This window comes from Bos javanicus, chromosome 3, assembly GCF_032452875.1.
Source record: "Bos javanicus breed banteng chromosome 3, ARS-OSU_banteng_1.0, whole genome shotgun sequence".
Taxonomy (NCBI): domain Eukaryota; kingdom Metazoa; phylum Chordata; class Mammalia; order Artiodactyla; family Bovidae; genus Bos; species Bos javanicus.
In genome coordinates, this window is record NC_083870.1 from 4,199,623 (window position 1) to 4,216,567 (window position 16,945).

Below are 16,945 nucleotides of genomic sequence, written 5' to 3' on the forward strand. Positions count from 1 at the left end.
ATTCAAAGGAAGAAGTTCACATGAGGCAAGCTTTCTCCTTCCCTCTAGATCCGATCGGGGGTAAGTGATGGAGCAGGGAGAAAGCATGGTGGAGGCGAACTCAAATGGGAAAGTCGTCTGGCGAGAGGAGCCTACGGTTGAGTTTGGGGTCCCTGGAGTGAACAGTAGAAATCAAAAAACATAATTGTAGGACTCCAGAGTTAACTAAGCTGAAAGGACCTTAGAGCTTACTCATTGGGAAAATTTGACAGATGAATGATATAGAGACGAAGAGACTTGCCAGAAGAAAAGCCACAAGAAGAATCCAAGTTTCCTGACTTCACGCTGCTGCTACTTTTCACCTGTTCGTACAGGTTCTGGTCCAAAGTCTGGTAGAGACAGCATTGAGAACCCCATAAAAACCGATGTTCTCCAGACTTGTGGTTACCAAGGGGGGCTGGGGGGAGGGGAAGGAAGGACTGGGAGTTTGGCATTAGCAGATGCAAACTATTATATATAGGATAGATATACAACAAGGTCCTGCTGTATACCACAAGGAGCTATATTCCACACCCTGTGACAAGCCATAACGGAAAAGAATATGAAAAAGAATGTGTGTATGTATAATTGAGTCACTTTGCTGCACAGAAGAAATTAACACAATATTTTGAATCATCTATAGTTATCAATTTTTTTTAAAAGAAAAGATATTCTCTTGCTATATGGATGGCTACCCCATAAACAGGTTTTGGTAAGGGGATTCTTTTAGGAAAGATACCATTAAAGAATTCAAAGTGATAATTCTCTTGAAAATATCATCACTGTACAGCTTAATTTATTTAATGCTGATCTGACTCTTATTCTCAGAGAATTTGCCTTGGTCAAAAAGTTTTTCCAAAAAGGAATACTTAAAAAGCTTTTTGAGTTAAAAAGAGAGCCTATTGTGAGTTAGTAACTCATTTAAGAGAAAAGTCATTGCTGGATCCTTTACAGCTGTTATATAATTATGTGGCATTTTAAAATTCAGTGGTAACTTGTCTCCTTCTATCTGATTTATTCATTCAACAAACATATTTTGAGCAACTAATATATACATTTTAGGACATGTATTTGGGAATGAAATACAGAGAGTGTGAAGTGTGTCTGTGCACATATCTGTAATGCAAGGGAATGTATATATATGATAGAGAGAAGAGGGTAAGGAGGGTTAAGAAGACAAACAGTGAGGAGGAGCTAGGTGTGGGACAGTCAGTGACGCGGGGGAGTGGGTGGGACACGGAAGGTAATATAGAAGAAAGGACATTTGCATAGATGACACACAGGTGTGAAGGCTGGGGGATGTGTGTAGCCAGGTAAAGGCGAGCTGACCACACTACTTGGCACCCAAAGATTACTGGATGACAGGATGAGGGGATGGAGAGGCAGACAGGGCCAGAGAGTAGAGGATTCTGAATGTCAGACTCAGGGACTGCATTTTCTTAGGTGGGCAACAGAGAGGTGCTCATGATTTCTGGGCAAGGAATGACAAAATTCAGGCGATGTGGGTAAGAGAAAGGAGACACTGAAGGCAGTAATGGTAATTAAGAAATATGCACAATAGCTAGCTAATAAACTTTTCTAGAAGGAGGGTGGTGGCCATGGGAAAGGAAAGGAAAGAGTGGCTTTGAGAGCTAAGTGATCTTTCAGCCTGTCTGATGGACGGAGAAGTGCAATAATCTCCCTCCATCTCTTAGAACCACTCTAAGCCCAGTAAACACTGCCCGTTGTCATTTGAGACCACAAAGCACTTAAGGACCTATAATTTAACGCTCACCATGGCTAAGAAAGGGGGTCCTTAAGCCTTGTATAACTCTGTATCCTTTTCAAAAGCATACCTTTCCATCAGAAGAGGGGAAAAAATGGCAACTGTGTCCTAACCTATCTTCACTGCTGCTGCTGCTGCTAAGTCGCTTCAGTCGTGTCTGACTCTGTGCAACCCCAGAGACGGCAGCCCACCAGGCTCCCCCGTCCCTGGGATTCTCCAGGCAAGAACACTGGAGTGGGTTGCCATTTCCTTCTCCAATGCATGAAAGTGAAAAGTGAAAGTGAAGTCACTCAGTTGTGTCTGACTCTTAGTGACCCCATGGACTGCAGCCTACCAGGCTCCTCCATCCATGGGATTTTCCAGGCAAGAGTACTGGAGTGGGGTGCCATTGCCTTCTCCTAGAAACTACCTACTGGAAAAACCGCTCACACAGAGGAAAAAGGTCAAATTAGAAAGTTATCACTTACAACATTTCATCTGCACTCATGTGGAACAACTGATGCTTTGCCAAGCCCTTTCCTACCTATTTTCTCATTTCCCCTAAAGCAGCCATGAAGGTATTAAGAGTGGGAATTCCTACCCCCATTTTATAAAGACAAGGTTTGATGTCTGTCCATGGACACATGTGAATAACAAGGACCAGAGTCCTCAGCTCCCAGCGCAGGGTTCTTACCACTACACATTGTGACACCATTGCTACATGGGCTGAGTTAATGCAAGTGGTCTGAACTCCATGAGATTTAAAACAGACGCTGGTTGGATAAGATGTGGGTGCTGTAAAACCTAGTCAGGAGAGCAGATAAAGGCTGCCCAGAAAATGTCCTCCGCCGAGTGAAACACAATCCAGAGCCCAGCTGGGAATTCCATTGCCTCCTTGGGTTTTGGAATTGTTTATTTTTATTCCTTGGCTCAAATCTTTCATTCCTGTCCTTGTCTCTTCTCATCTCACTCCTTTTTCTCTCTCTCTCCTCCTAGCAGCCAGTACCCCTCTCTGTACATACGCATGTCTCGGCATCTAATACCACTCTCTAAAAATAGCTCTGACAAGCTTAGTCTCCTGCAGGTGACACAACTTAAAATTGATACCAAAAGACCAGACCATATCATGATCAGCCTTTGATTCATTTACCCTGTGTACTAAAGACCCTGAAATAAAATAAACACAGTTCACAGGGGAAAAAAATTAATGCAAAATGAGACTCTTTCAAGTGGCATTTTCCAGCCCAGTTTTTTGTGGTGGGTTTATGTAATCAGACATAATAGTCTGCACATGTGTGGTTACACTATTTCAGAAATGATTCCCAGCCCACCAGATGACGTCAGAGGGGCCCATGGTGAGCCCTCTGAGTCTGAGGGCGGCTCTCTTCTGCTCAATTAGGAAAGATGCCAAATAGCAGAACTGTCAGCCCAACTTCCTGCCCAGTCACGTAGAGTTTCTTCAGTTCTTGTTCTGAGTGTGCCCGCAGTCTCCTCCCCACACTCTTTTCCTTCATCATGTTCCTCTCATCCACTTACACACAGAGCAAAACTTTTCCTGGAAAGACCTATATTCCAGCTCAAAAAGTTCCAGGCAATGTATACATGCCTACGCACTTGAACAAATCCCCCTCCCCCAACAAAGAACAACTTAATTCATTTGGAATCCACTTTTGAGAAGAGAATTCTCCATCATACTGTCTTGGATTTTTCTAAGCAGGCACCTAGCAAGTCAGCCATGAATATAAGAATAATAATTAGTATAAGCACAAGAAGGGAAAAATCCTTCTGCTCTGGAAACTTTCTAAAAAACAGACAAAGGTGCCTAGAGTATGTTTAACAGGGTCAGCTTTGACCTCCTACTTCCCTCCCAGAGAGGAACTTGACAAATATTATAGAAATTCAGAGGATATTTTGCCAAAGGAAGGTAGAAAATAAAGAATTCTTACTTGGAAGAGGCCTTGAAAGTCACCAAGACAGTTACCACCTGGTACTTAACCCTCTTCCACAACATCCTGACCAAGTATTAATACTTAGCCAAGCCATGCCTGCATGCTCCAATGATAGGGAATCCTTGGCTTCCATAGGCAATAGACCCCTTCTTTGGACAGCACTGACTGTAAAAAAGGCCCCTCCAATGTTGAAGTAAAATGTTTCTACTCAGGATTCTACCCTACTCCCTTTAGATCATTCAGAATGAAGCCAATATCTCAGAGATGACAGCATGTCTCTAACTATTACTTACCATCAAACCTTCTCTTTAATAGGTTAAGAATTCCTAATTTTTTTCAACCATTCCTCATCTGATGAAACAGCTGGTACCCTCTTGTTTCCTTCCAGTCTGGCCATTGTCATGTACAATTTCACCAATGTAGAACTGAAAAGCTCTCAGTATTTTCATTGCAGATGCCATACCTCAATTAGTATAGGCGAGGATTACACTAATATACAATGCCCACCTTTCCTTCCTTCCGTCCCCATGTATTTTAATCCCAACAACAGAAATGAAAAAGAAAATCCTCACTGTCATCCAATCACAGTTTTCTTAGTTAGTTCTGAGCCAGTAGTTCTACTGGAGCATCTCATGACCTCTAAAAGCCTAGGAAATCACCCCTGATCCAAAGAACAGCCTCCTTTTCCAGACTGCCCTCTTGTCCCAGCTTGCTGTCACCGCTGCTGAGATAGCGGACGATTGATCTGAGAAATCAAGTTGGATTGCTGTCCCAAATCTACACTCGGTTCTCCTTGTGTCTGTCTGATCGATTTCACTCTGTGCGACATAGCTTGTCGCTATGAATTTTCATGCTAGTCAGGAGCCGCCAGTGCACCCAAGAACAAGTAGAAGATGGTCTGCACCCCTCCCCACCCCTTCAACCTCGCCAGCCTCTGTGTTAATTTTTTTTAAATCATCCTTAGATTGGAGAAAGGTGTTTTGTTAAAGACCACAGACCAGGATGCAGGGGATTCCGGTTACCGGCCCTTCCCCATCAGGTTCTCAGGTCCCTGCTTGTGGCGACATCTCCTACCACTGTACAAGGTGTCACCTGTTTGGCAGCCCCTCTCAGCTGAAAGCATGTGGCCGCAGGTGCCATGCAAACACTGATTGTGTGTGACAGCCCTAGACGCCAGCTGCCTGCATGAAGCCTGCCCAATCACCACTTTTTTTGAGGGTAGAATGCTGCCGATGGCATGACTGATACAGAAACAAGAAACTAGGTGACTGTAAAGCTAAGATAAGTCCTACTAAGTGGCATTCTGAGCCCTATGGCTTTGAAATAATTGGCAGTGATAGAATAGAAACAAAGGGTGGGGGGAGCCTTGTTTTCTTACACTGATGCCCTGCGGACTGTACATCTGACTGGCTGCGAGTCCGTCACTGTATCCTCCTGTCTGGCTGATAACATGGCGAAGGGTATCCACCTAAACGGATGAACAACAACAGAGAGGAGATTAGTCAGAGAGATGCAGGTAAGTGACACAGGTCATCAGCACACAGGCTACCGTTTGGGCACACCAAATTAACGCAACCATTGGAGATATTCTTCCTGGGAAAGGAACCATTAGGAGGCTGGGCCTCCACTCTCTGCCAAATCCATTATCCTTTCTGAGCTTAGTAAGCAAGGCAGAAAAACGGTCAAAGAAAGCTGGGTTTCCCAACAATGAAACTACTGTTGCATAAGACATCAGGGATTGGGTGATGGAGTGGGTGAGTGGGGAGGCTGAAAGATTTTTCCCTTCCTTCCAGATCGTCCTATAAAACTTCTTTGCTCAGGAGCTTATAAAAGTCAAGGTTCTGTTTAGAAGGGCCAGCCAGCCGCCTCACAGAGAGAAGAGTGTGTGACTAATGCTGTCTTTTTGAGGACTTAAATAATGGCCGGTTGTGTAGTTTTTTGGACAAAGCCTGACTATGTATCTTCAAACTTGGTGCCAGGCAATGTTTCCAAAGCAAGGGGCTGAATCGCCAGCCAGCTGGTGTATTCCAGGCACATAATGCTTCTTGTTCCTCACGCAGGTGGGACCCTGGGTGGGCGTGGCTCAGAATCGTCCTAGCGACCCTGACCCAGAGCACACAACTTCACCCCGTCACGTCAGGCTGTGTGCTCACACAGAAGGATGGTTTCTGAGTTGTCATGAAGGCAAGCTGCTGACTAAGGCGTGCTGAGGGCTTACGCCACACGACTTGAGTTTTGTTTCCCAGCATGGACCAGACTTGTCACCAGAAACTCAAGTCCCTTGACCTCAAGGATGACTACAAAGATGAGTTTAGTCAACCTGACTGGGTATCTTTAAAGGTTAAAATGAAACCCTGAAATACTTAGGTATGCACCTAGTCATTAATGACCTCCATATTGGGCAAACGTTGAGTGTGGAAAAACCAACAAACCAGAAAGAAACCTGGAAAGCAAGCCGACAGAGTGAACTCCTTCCTTTCCCTTTTGTGAGCAAAGAATACACTGGGTCCACTTGCCTCAGTCACCTCACCCTGCACTTGCTCCTTTCCTGCCTTCCTCATATGACTGACAAGCCAGAGCCAAATGCATTCACAAAGTGTGGACAAGATTCCCCACGACAGTGGTTGTCTTTGTTTTGGTTTGGTTGTTGGTAAGGTTTGGTCTCTACATCTCTCTCTGTCTCTTTCTGTCTGGACAGAAGCAGGAAGTGCCAGTCCGACTGACGGCTCCTGGACTCTAAGGCATTCACCTGGCGGCACATTGGCTGGGTCCCTACCTGTGATTGCACGTTGGCTCCAACCTGGGCCCCTTGGTAAGAATCCCCATTGAGTGACTGCACGCTCATGAACAAATCTCCAGAGTTTGACATGTTAAAAGAACTGGAAGAACCTGGAAAGGAAAGAGTGAGGCACCTGAATCACAGAAAGGAAAAGGCTCAACCCCCGCAACTAACAGCCAAGAGGAAGAATGACATGCAAAGCAACCCCCCCAAACAAAACTAAAATCAAAACAATATCAACAGAGTCTGGTTAGTAGCATGAAGAACAGAGCAAGCAATAAAGGGTGCATATCGTTCATGTTATGTAAAGCCCACATCTCCCTGCAAGTTGCCTGTAGGACTGCTTCCCCTTAGCAACTTTAAGCTGAGAAAGGAAACATGTATTCTTCTCAACTTGGTCTGTTTGAACTGGAGACAGCCTCCAGCCCCTGGATCTCTCTTTCATGCCTCTAAAATTCTGGGACTGGCTGGGGGACCATGAGCTGGAGACTATGGGCTGGTCAATGATACTTCTGCCACCATGATGGAGCACCTGAGCTGTCAGCTAGATTCTAAATAAACTACTGCTCCAACCATCTACCCTCATGTGGGGAGCAGCACCTGGGGGTGGGAGGGCACAAAGGCAACGCTGCACAGTAGGGCTGGCTCTGGGATACAAGTCACTGACATTCCTGATTTTCTAGAAAGAAGATGATGTCCCCTTCTGGGTGGCAAACAGCCTAAGAGAGCCACGAAGACTACAAAAATAAATGAGAATAATATGCTCTTCTTGCCACCTGCCGTTTTAGAGGAAGATGAGACAGAAATTGAACCAGGAATTCTCAGGCATGCATGAAATATGAAATCATAATAATAATGATCAAGTGGGTCTCCAGAAGAGCATTTAACCATCTGTTTTCACCTCCTAGAGATGATGTTTTCTTCCAGACTCAGCCTGCAGGCACCACCCGGGTTCCACTGGTTCTACTATGGTAAACCTAGTCCCCCTGCCTCAACCTAAACACAAGGCCGTGGAAAAACTTATTATTATTCTGAAGTCATCGTGCAGCTCAGCGCATTAGGAAAGAAAGCTCGACGTGCAAGGTTTGGTTAAAACATGACATTAGCCTGGAAAAGGAGAGACCTCAGGGACCCAGGTCAGTTCCACTCTATTTTTTCCATCCCTTTTGTGCTCAAATTGCACTCCTGCCCTTGAGTTCTGAGACCACCATCATCCGTGTGGAATCACACAACAATGATTCATGCCCCAGCTCTGACTCTTTCTTTTCTCCCAAGATGGGGATCTGTGCTGTCCTAGAGAGCTGCCTCACCTCACATGAAGAGCTGCAGCTAAGCAGAACAGGAGGGTTTTTTTGTTTGTTTATTTGTTCCATGGAAGGACCATTTAGCAGTGATTTCTAAACTCTGCCACTTTCCTTAACTCTTCATGGTACCCTCCTCCTTCCAAGGCAAGAGTCATTTAGTGACCAGATGATTTACTTGAGGACAATTTACCTGGGGAAAACCTCAAGTTAAGAAACACCTCCTTCCTGCTTTGTTCTTTGGGGTGTTAATCCATATGCAAGCAACCAGCTCAGTATTAATATTCTGCTATGTGGACAGATCCTCTACTCTTACTTCCTTCTCCTGTGAAAAAGGAGCTGCTTTGAAGGGTAGGGGACAAGGCAAGCACCATCCAAAGAACTATGCCATTCTCATGGCTCTGCAACATGTCTTGTGTATGTCATGTGGCACACACTTCTAGGTTTAGTTTATCTGAAACGAACTAGAAAAGTGGGGTCTTAGGCAAAATAAGTACAAGATCTGATCAGGTATGGTTTACATCCAGTCAGTGGGTGGAGGCTTTGGTGTGGACTTTCCTTCCATTAATGTGGTGCAAATCTGACAAACAGTCCTCCCTAACATGTAGGTGAAGTAGTGCATAGCACAGATCACATTCTTATGTTAAGATATATAATATATGATCTATAGTTACATCCCTCTCACATCTTTCTTTCAACCACAGCAACATAATCTAAATAGTATTTAATAGCTTTATAGTATTACAACATATGCTCACATGTAGATGTCATCAGAGTCAGGACCCAGCACCTCTAAGAACCCAAATTATAGTTGTTGATATGAATCAGATTTTTTCCCCTGAGAGTATTCAGTTTGAAGCTCAGGTATTCTATTTCTCTCCCAACCAAATACCATGTAATAAACATACACTCTATATGCTTGGTTGACTCTTTATTGGAAATTAGCACACAGACTGAGAAACGGAAGAAAGCCCCAAAGGGCTATGTTGATGCCAAGGAACATGGCATCCATAGAACCATGAAGGCACGGAATGTGCCATTTACAAGACAGACACTGCAATTGACACAGATGATTTAAAAAAATATATGTGCATAGATAAATTGTAAATATGTCTGGCTGCCTAATGTACACAGAGACAAATATGCGCATATCAATGTACTTCATGTACAAATGCATTTGAATCAGAGCAGTAATTGCAGGAGGAGTCCCTGTGCTTTTGGCCATGCTGTTTCAGCATTTCATTGTTTCTGCACATCCGTGTACAACAGCGCCATGGTTTCTGCTTCTCTGATAAGTATCTAGAGGCAGTGATGGCATTGAGGGAAGAGACTAGGTGCCATGAATACTGCAATAAAGCAGACACAAGTCCACACAAAAATCTAAATAATGATGGGAAGACACATTCTTCATCTGGCACTGGAAGTTGGGAAGAACTTATACTAGATTGGATAACCTCCTGGAATAGGAAGTGGGCTCTCTCAGAGGTGCTGTGAAATTCTCAAAGAACTAACACAGAATTACCTGGCTTGCTGAGAATGTCAGTCTGAACCCTTACCTGCCGGTGGCTATAAAGTAATGGCAAAGACTAGAAGCACAGTTTAAGACATGTTTACCATTTAAATGGTTCTGAATTTGGCTTGGGGAGGGAGGCAAGTGGGTCATTTACTTTGTAATCTAGACATTGGGGGCATATACAAAACTAAATTTGAACTCAATTAAACAGAGAAGTAATAGATCACCTATGGATTTTGATGCATTTGCTCACTCAAACACAATGTGGAGATGTGTTAACATCCATTTTCATAAGACAATTTCCTGAACACACTATTTTTACTCTAAAGAGTTTCCAGAATTAAATTTCTTCAGAAAACAAAAACAAAAACTCAGCTAACCTCAAAATCCAAAAAAAAAAAAAAGTATAATAATCATAAAATCTAAACCCAGAGCAGAGTTTCTTGACCTTGGCACTGTTTACATTTTTGATCCGATAATTCTTCGTTGCGGAGGAATATCTTATGTATTATAAGATGGTCAAACAGGTGCCAGGAACGCCTACCCCCGATGACTGTGACAGCCAAAAATGTCAAGTTTACCCCAACTGAGAACCAATGACCTAAAACAAAAATGAATTTCCTTTTCCTTCCTAAGGAACTCAAGGCATTTAAAAATATCAGTTCATTATAACTCAGAGCATTTTTAGGAAGCAGACGAATGGCAAGTATTGCTTTAAGTTCTGCAGTCTAGACATCAAAGCCTCACATATTAGATAGCCAGTCTGATCAGACTGGACTCCCATACTATTTGAAGGCTGGAAGACAGAGCGTGTTTGCTCAGTGTAAGCTCAACTCTATCGTGCTCATTTCTCTATTTTCTATGATTTTCCCCTCTCAAAATCAAACAATCATTGTTACTTTCTACTCAGCGCAAAGTACAAGAGGGAATGTTTATTTAGTCCAGTATGAAATCCCTTTAGTAGTTGTACATGTCCAGAGCTCCAATTCCAGGAGGCTATGTTTTCATCTTCCACTTAGAAATTAAGGGTAGAAACATGGGAAGAAGGAACACAGCAGAAAACATCAATGGAATAAATTCTTTCAATTGGTTTTAAAAAACAAAACCATGCAGGTATCTGTAGATTTAGTGCAAGTGTCAGTAAACTTCTCTGGCTGTGTCACCTCCTCTCCAGCCATGTGTACCATATATCAACTCCTGTTAGGAAGCCAGCGTCCAGAGATTTTAATATGATAATCTTCCACCAATCCCTCAGAACACCAAACTTCCTTTCAGGAGTACAATAAGAATATACTAAAGTAAACTTTAGAGCTCGCCACTATAGTGTTGGAGGAAGAGCTGTCACAGCTGAATCTCCTGTTTTCCTTGACACACACACACACAAAGCTAAGCAAAATAATTTAATCTATGGGTTCTGAGCCTCAAAAAAACAGGGACTGCTGAGCTAAGCAAAGATTCTGATAAGATATCAATGTTGATACCATGCTACAGAAAATATCTATAACCCACAAGCCAATTTCTTTCTTCTTGGATATTAAAAAGTTCTCCAACTCTTCCCAGTAGATAATCTAGCCTTCCTAAAAGGGCCTTATTTTTCTGAGATATTAACTCTTGCTTTCATCATTCCATCAAAAATAAGAAATTGAAAAGGCATCACTTTAGTTCACTCCAGAAGAATTATGGATCCAGGGTTATAACTCGTGCTTCAATTGGTTCCCATTTTTCTTTTCAAAACAATTAATTTTCTTGTCTTCTTTCTATTCTTCATCCTTGTTCCATCCATTTTGCCCAGCTCTGCTGGCATAAAATATGAAGTATTCCAAGTATCTCTAAATGCTTGCTAATTCCTCACAGGACTTAGCCCTGTGTGACTTTTATGAATCACGCCTAAGGAAATAGGAGGCTGGGCATATAACAACAATCAGGAATATTTAGAAGTGGCCTAAATAAAGATGGTGAAGTACTGCTCTCCACACAAAAGCCTCTATAAGGAAGAAGATTTACTTGCAAAATATCTTGCAGTAGAAATAAGTATTTATATTTAGTAAAGCTTCTGGGAAAAACTCCTGCTTCGATACTGAGGATATAAAAAGTTTCCAGGTTTCAGAACTCTGGACTTCAAACTCAAAAGAAATATATTTTCACTTACTACCCTCTTATGTAAAACTTGCTATATTAGTTATCATTTACTCTTTGACATCATTACCAAGGAGCTGGTATACAACATTATCAACACACTATGTGAAAAGGTGAAAGTTCTCCCTTTATCTGAGTAGAGATTTGGGTTGTGTTAAGAGCAAAGAAAATATAGAAAAACCCATTTATAACTTTTCTTGTTAAAACATTTATCTTTTAAAATCCATGCTATTGCACATATACAATAGTATTTTCTTTTGTCCCTATTTTAGAAAAATACAAAGGGATTTCTCTGCATATTACTTCCAACAACTTAGGCACCACTGGAAAGCTTAGCTCAAATTTTCCATAATAATTTACTTTGTGCTCAGAATAGTCACATGAAGGTTAAGCCACCAGAAAAATTCCTCAGAAAACTGTAATCATAGACTGACATTCCAAGAGAGCCAACATAATTCTTAAACACAGACGAGGGGGTTAAAATGCTTACTTTTCTCTTTTTAAGTGCTTTAGGAAAGAATAAAGAAGTTACGGACTTAGTAATGAAGGGAGTCCATGGGGCCCTTCTAAGGACTAGTCATAAATCATGCTAAGCCATCTGCGAGGCAGATATATCAGGGACAGGAAAAAGTCATTTTGATATCTGTTTTGCATTATGATAACCTTTGCAAGAGTGTTGAGTGTGTTTTTGCTAATGTTGACAGAATAAAACTTCTTCCACAAAGACAGAAAATGTCTGCCTAGCAGTGCAATTCAACTGGTGCTGTTGGGTCTGAAATGCTTAATAATTGACCAGATGGGAAAGAAGGAAACTCTCTGGTTACTGAACCTGTTAGCCTTGATCCTTTGTCAATAAAACCTTGATGAGAAAAGAAGGAAATACACACTCACACACAAAACCTCAAAGAGCAAATATGCTCCCTATGGTTACCTAATCTGGAGTGCTGGGTAAAGTAAAACTGGATTGAATTCTGCTTGTCTTTTACCATGTCCATGTTTACAAAGCCCTGGCCATTCTTCTTGCATGATTCCATTTAAACAAAAGAAGTCTGTGACGGTATAGCCCTGTGACTTGGAGAACCTTATGATAACAAATTAGAAGTGTCCAGAAGCTGACAGAAAACATTAGTGTGTGGAGCCTTACATGTCTCCAATAACAATCTACCATAAGGCAGAAAGACAGCTTATTTTAGTGGGCAAACAAGCTGGGAGGTCAAAGATACCACATACCTCCCCAAATGTTAGAAATTAGATTGAAAAATCGTATTATGATCTAACACATTTAAATCTGTGACCTTTTAAAGTTGAAGGCATCAATTTTCTTAAACGTGCACCCCATAGCCAAAATCAATGCATCTGATTCACTATGGGGAGAAATATTATAATCTGCTTTTTATTAATATTATTAATACATAATTATATAATAAGAACTATTTCTGGTTTTCCCTTTAAAAAAGCACCAACATGGATACCTTCCACAAATACCAAGAGGACAAACACCAAGGTTATATTTTAGGTATTATAGATGATTTTTTTTTCACATGTGGAACTTAAGAACTGGCACACTCCTAAAATATATTATGTTAGCCTTAACTCTGAAATTAGTGATACAATGCACATTTACTAAAATAAAATCAGGAGCATAGCACATGACAGATACCATAATAGGAAAATTGGAATCTGGATCATTTGAATTAATGACTGGCAATTTTCTTTGTAGTTTATATAAAGAAAACCAACACAATAAAACAGTAAAGAAGAACAACAATAAACAATTGATAGCAATAATCATAGTTGGCTCTGCAGACCAGAACATTCTAATGAGATGTTTAAAGAAGAGTGGATACTCCTGCATAGAATTTATGGTAGTAAATGACTCAGACATCGTGTGATGGGAACAGCAAAATAGATATATGAGACAAACTAAATGTGTGAACCCCAAGAGACTGTCACAAAGTATTAAGTCAAGTTTACTTATTAAAATCTCTGAAAGGAGAATTTAGAGGTCTCCTCATCAAAACCAATCAATTTACCTCTGTCCAACTTAAATAGACACATGACTGCAAACCCTCAGCCAAGTCCATCTTATACACAGCAAAACACATTGCCTTTTGAAAATAAAAAGAAAAACCCAAAGTAGTATCAATGATAAAAAAGACAATCAAACACATAAATCAACCCATCCAAAACAAGAAAATCCCAATGTTGGGAAGGCACACATAAAGATGGAGAACCATTCCCCCAAATCAAAGAGAACACTAACCAGCTGAGTTGGGAGTTGAGGGTGAGTTAGCTTGGCTTCCATGGGCTGACACATTGGTAGCAGTGACAGCTGTTTTGGCAGCATAAATATTGGCTTCCTCTTGAAATTTACCTATGTTCTTCTTGTACCGGATTCGTTTATTTCCAAACCAGTTTGATACCTAGAGAGATTTAAGAGAAGGTGAGAAATTTACCATTTCCTCCTGCATAAACATCACAGAAGAAAGAGCTTATGAGAGAGTTGAAGACATGGGCTTCACTGGTCTTATCCTAGCTCTGATTTCTTAATATCAATGATAAGACCTGAAGAAAGTGCTTGCAGAGGAACAATTATATAAAATGAGATTCTCTTGCTTAATATAACACAATCTAAGAAAACCATTGTGACAAAGATTTTTCTATGGAGGAGCTGCTCATTTAACTAGGACCATTTTACTTTAGGGCAAGCATTTTAAATCTGCTTACCTCGTAAATATATGACTAAAAAAACTTAGCATTTCAGGAGAAATGCCTGTTACTTACCTATGCTAAAGCTGACTCTAGGCAATCAAAATACACAGACCTTTAAATATCCATATAAATCTAGATCAACATATGGATGCTTTCATGGATGGATTAATTTCCCATTTTTATTAGTTAAGTAACTTTAATATGGACTAGGTTCTTAGCTGCACTGTACTACTACTGACCTTAGGATCAATATAATTCAATCCAATAAATTTCACTAAGTATTTTGTGTAAAGCTTGGTGTTATCTACATAAGGAAAATCTGAAGCATAGCACTGATTATTCCTTTGCATTTCAGGGTTTAAATGTTAATGTCAAAACACAAAATAAACCTAATTTACTTTCATTTGTTAATTTATTTTCTTCACATGGCTCATAGTGGCTGTCCTGGCTTGATTCTTACCCGTTCCCTTTACACCAAGACCTCTGCCAGAGACAAGTGGAAACACAGTGAAATTCAAGTTTTATTCCCATGATTCCTGCTTTAGGAAGAGTTTCATACTCCATATTCCAGATGTGACTTCAAACTAAAATGTTATGATTTTATACAATTACAAAACAAACCATGAATTTGATGAGGAAAGGAAAAGTTGGTAACACATGTACCATAGCTTTACATGTAACTTAATTTATCCCAACAATGGCAGATAAAGAAAACTCTTGCAAAACTACACTTATTTTTTAAGTGCATTAGCTAAATTTTAAATCTTATAGGGCTATCCCCTAATAGATCTAAATGCTTATAGTATAGCAGAAATGACAAGCCTCTGTTGTAAAAATCAAACCATATCATTGAAATATTAGTAAACAAGAGAAAATAAATTCAGAAAAAGGTTTATTTATTGTAAATGCTGGTGCCTACAGTAAGGGTCAAACTAGGAGAGAAAGACACTTCTGAGTCCATTTAAGGACTGCTGCCTATCTAATTTCATTCTCAAACTCATATGTTTTTCTTGATGTAACTTTCACTATTCATAGGAATCAATCATAATCATGGTTGGGTTTTTACTTTTAAGTGGAACAGAAAGGAAGAGAGGTAGGGAGAGTTTTTTTTCGGAGGCAACTGGATGAGCTGGAAGAAAGTGGGAAAGATGAAGATAGCTTGGAATGACTTTTGAGGAGGAAAGGAAATGCTTGTGGTCAGTTACATGAGAGAAAGGTGAGAAGGAAAAGGGGGGAAAACGGACCATTCCTAGATGATTACCTCTACAGGAGAACAGATCCTCATATACAGGGAAGATGCTGGGTCAATTCAGGCATTTCCTACACGAACCACTAGGGGGATATCATATGCCCTCAACAATGTATAGAAACAGTGCTTTCGATAATTGATTCACTGTTCAAGAGTCACTGACAAGGGTCTACTATGTGCTGGGTCCTAGAGATATATAGATGACTGACAGTCTGAGACAACTAATGCCGAAGGAATCGCAGATTCTCAGGGAGAGGCTTGATTCACATTCTGAACAATCCCGCATGGCTAGAGCCACGGTGAAGTCTGGTGGAAAGTGAGATATATGAGTTTGGTGCTCTAGTAGAGAAGTCTCGTGGGGATATTCTAAGAGAAGTATATTTGCAGCTGTGAGCAAGGAGGGCATCACTCCAATTAAGCGTGTAGAACAGTGCTTTTCAAAGTTTCAAAGTCAGGGACTCTTGGACGGCTTATTAAGACAGAGTCCGAGCTTCCTCTTCTCCTTCCCACTCCCCATTCACACGCGTGTGCTCGGTCGTGTCTGACTCTTTGTGACCCACAGACTGCAGCCCGCCGGGCTCCTCTGTTCACGAGGTTTTCCAGGCAAGAATACTGGAGTGCATTGCCATTTCCTTCTCCAAGGGATCTTCCGAGCCCAAGGATCGAGCCCACATCTCCTGTGTTGGCAGGTGGACTCTTTCCCACTGTGCCACCGGGGAAGGCCCTCCTTCCCAACAGGAATTCTTATTCAGGACTGGGGTGAGACCCAAGAAATTAAAAAACAATAAAGTATAGTTGATTTACAATATTGTGTTAGGGCTAAGTGTGCAGCACAGTGATTCAGATATATCCATATCTATCTATATCTATATATGTGTACACACATATATCTATATAAACATATGGAGGTTTCTGTGTATGAACATATTTTCATTTGAGAATCAAATTAGTAAGTGAATTAAAAAAAATATGTCAGAATATAGTTACTGGGCTAGGACATGATGAGATGGGGCTAAAGAAAGGACAATACTTTCAGGATATGTAGAGATGGGAGACCCTCTAAGAAGACTGAGCAGGAGTGCCCTAAGAGGAAGGAGGAAACTCCAGAGAGAACAATGTCAAGGAAGCCAAAGTAGGAGAATTTCAAGATGGAGGGGTTATTATTAACCCAAAGAAACAAACAAAACAAAAAACCCAAGATAATAGTCAAAGCCATCTACCAGATTTGAGAACAAGGGACAGAGATTTAGTATATCATGTGGTCCAACCAACCATGACTGATAGGTGGGGTGACAAAAACCCCTAAAAGAGCGAGTTCCTAAAAGAGCGAGTTCCCTAAAATCCCATGGTTGACTCAGCATGGGTCAACGTGCTCCTAGCAAAGGTTCTTTCTATGATACCATACTGTTTCCCACTGAAACTTGTTCAGCAATGGTAAAACAGTCTGGTTATGATTGGGAAGAAGTGATGTAATGGGGAATGTAGAATGATATGGCCTTGGGATGGATGGGGGAAGGACAAAGGTGATGCAAAACATGTATAAA

General features: G+C 41.1%; 1 protein-coding gene across 5 annotated transcripts in view; it reads right to left on the reverse strand.

Annotated features, from left to right (window-relative positions):
• PBX1 (PBX homeobox 1) overlaps positions 1-16,945 on the reverse strand; it is a 336,111-nt gene that overhangs the window by 68,209 nt on the left and 250,957 nt on the right. For 3 of the 5 annotated variants that reach the window (XM_061399877.1, XM_061399869.1, XM_061399905.1), the window contains 3 exons: positions 13,704-13,863; positions 6,488-6,600; positions 5,090-5,179 (listed from right to left, as the gene is read on the reverse strand). In XM_061399877.1, the coding sequence (XP_061255861.1) occupies positions 5,090-5,179; positions 6,488-6,600; positions 13,704-13,863 (363 nt within the window). The remainder of the gene's footprint in view (positions 1-5,089; positions 5,180-6,487; positions 6,601-13,703; positions 13,864-16,945) is intronic. The other 2 variants (XM_061399888.1, XM_061399897.1) reach the window with 1 other exon arrangement.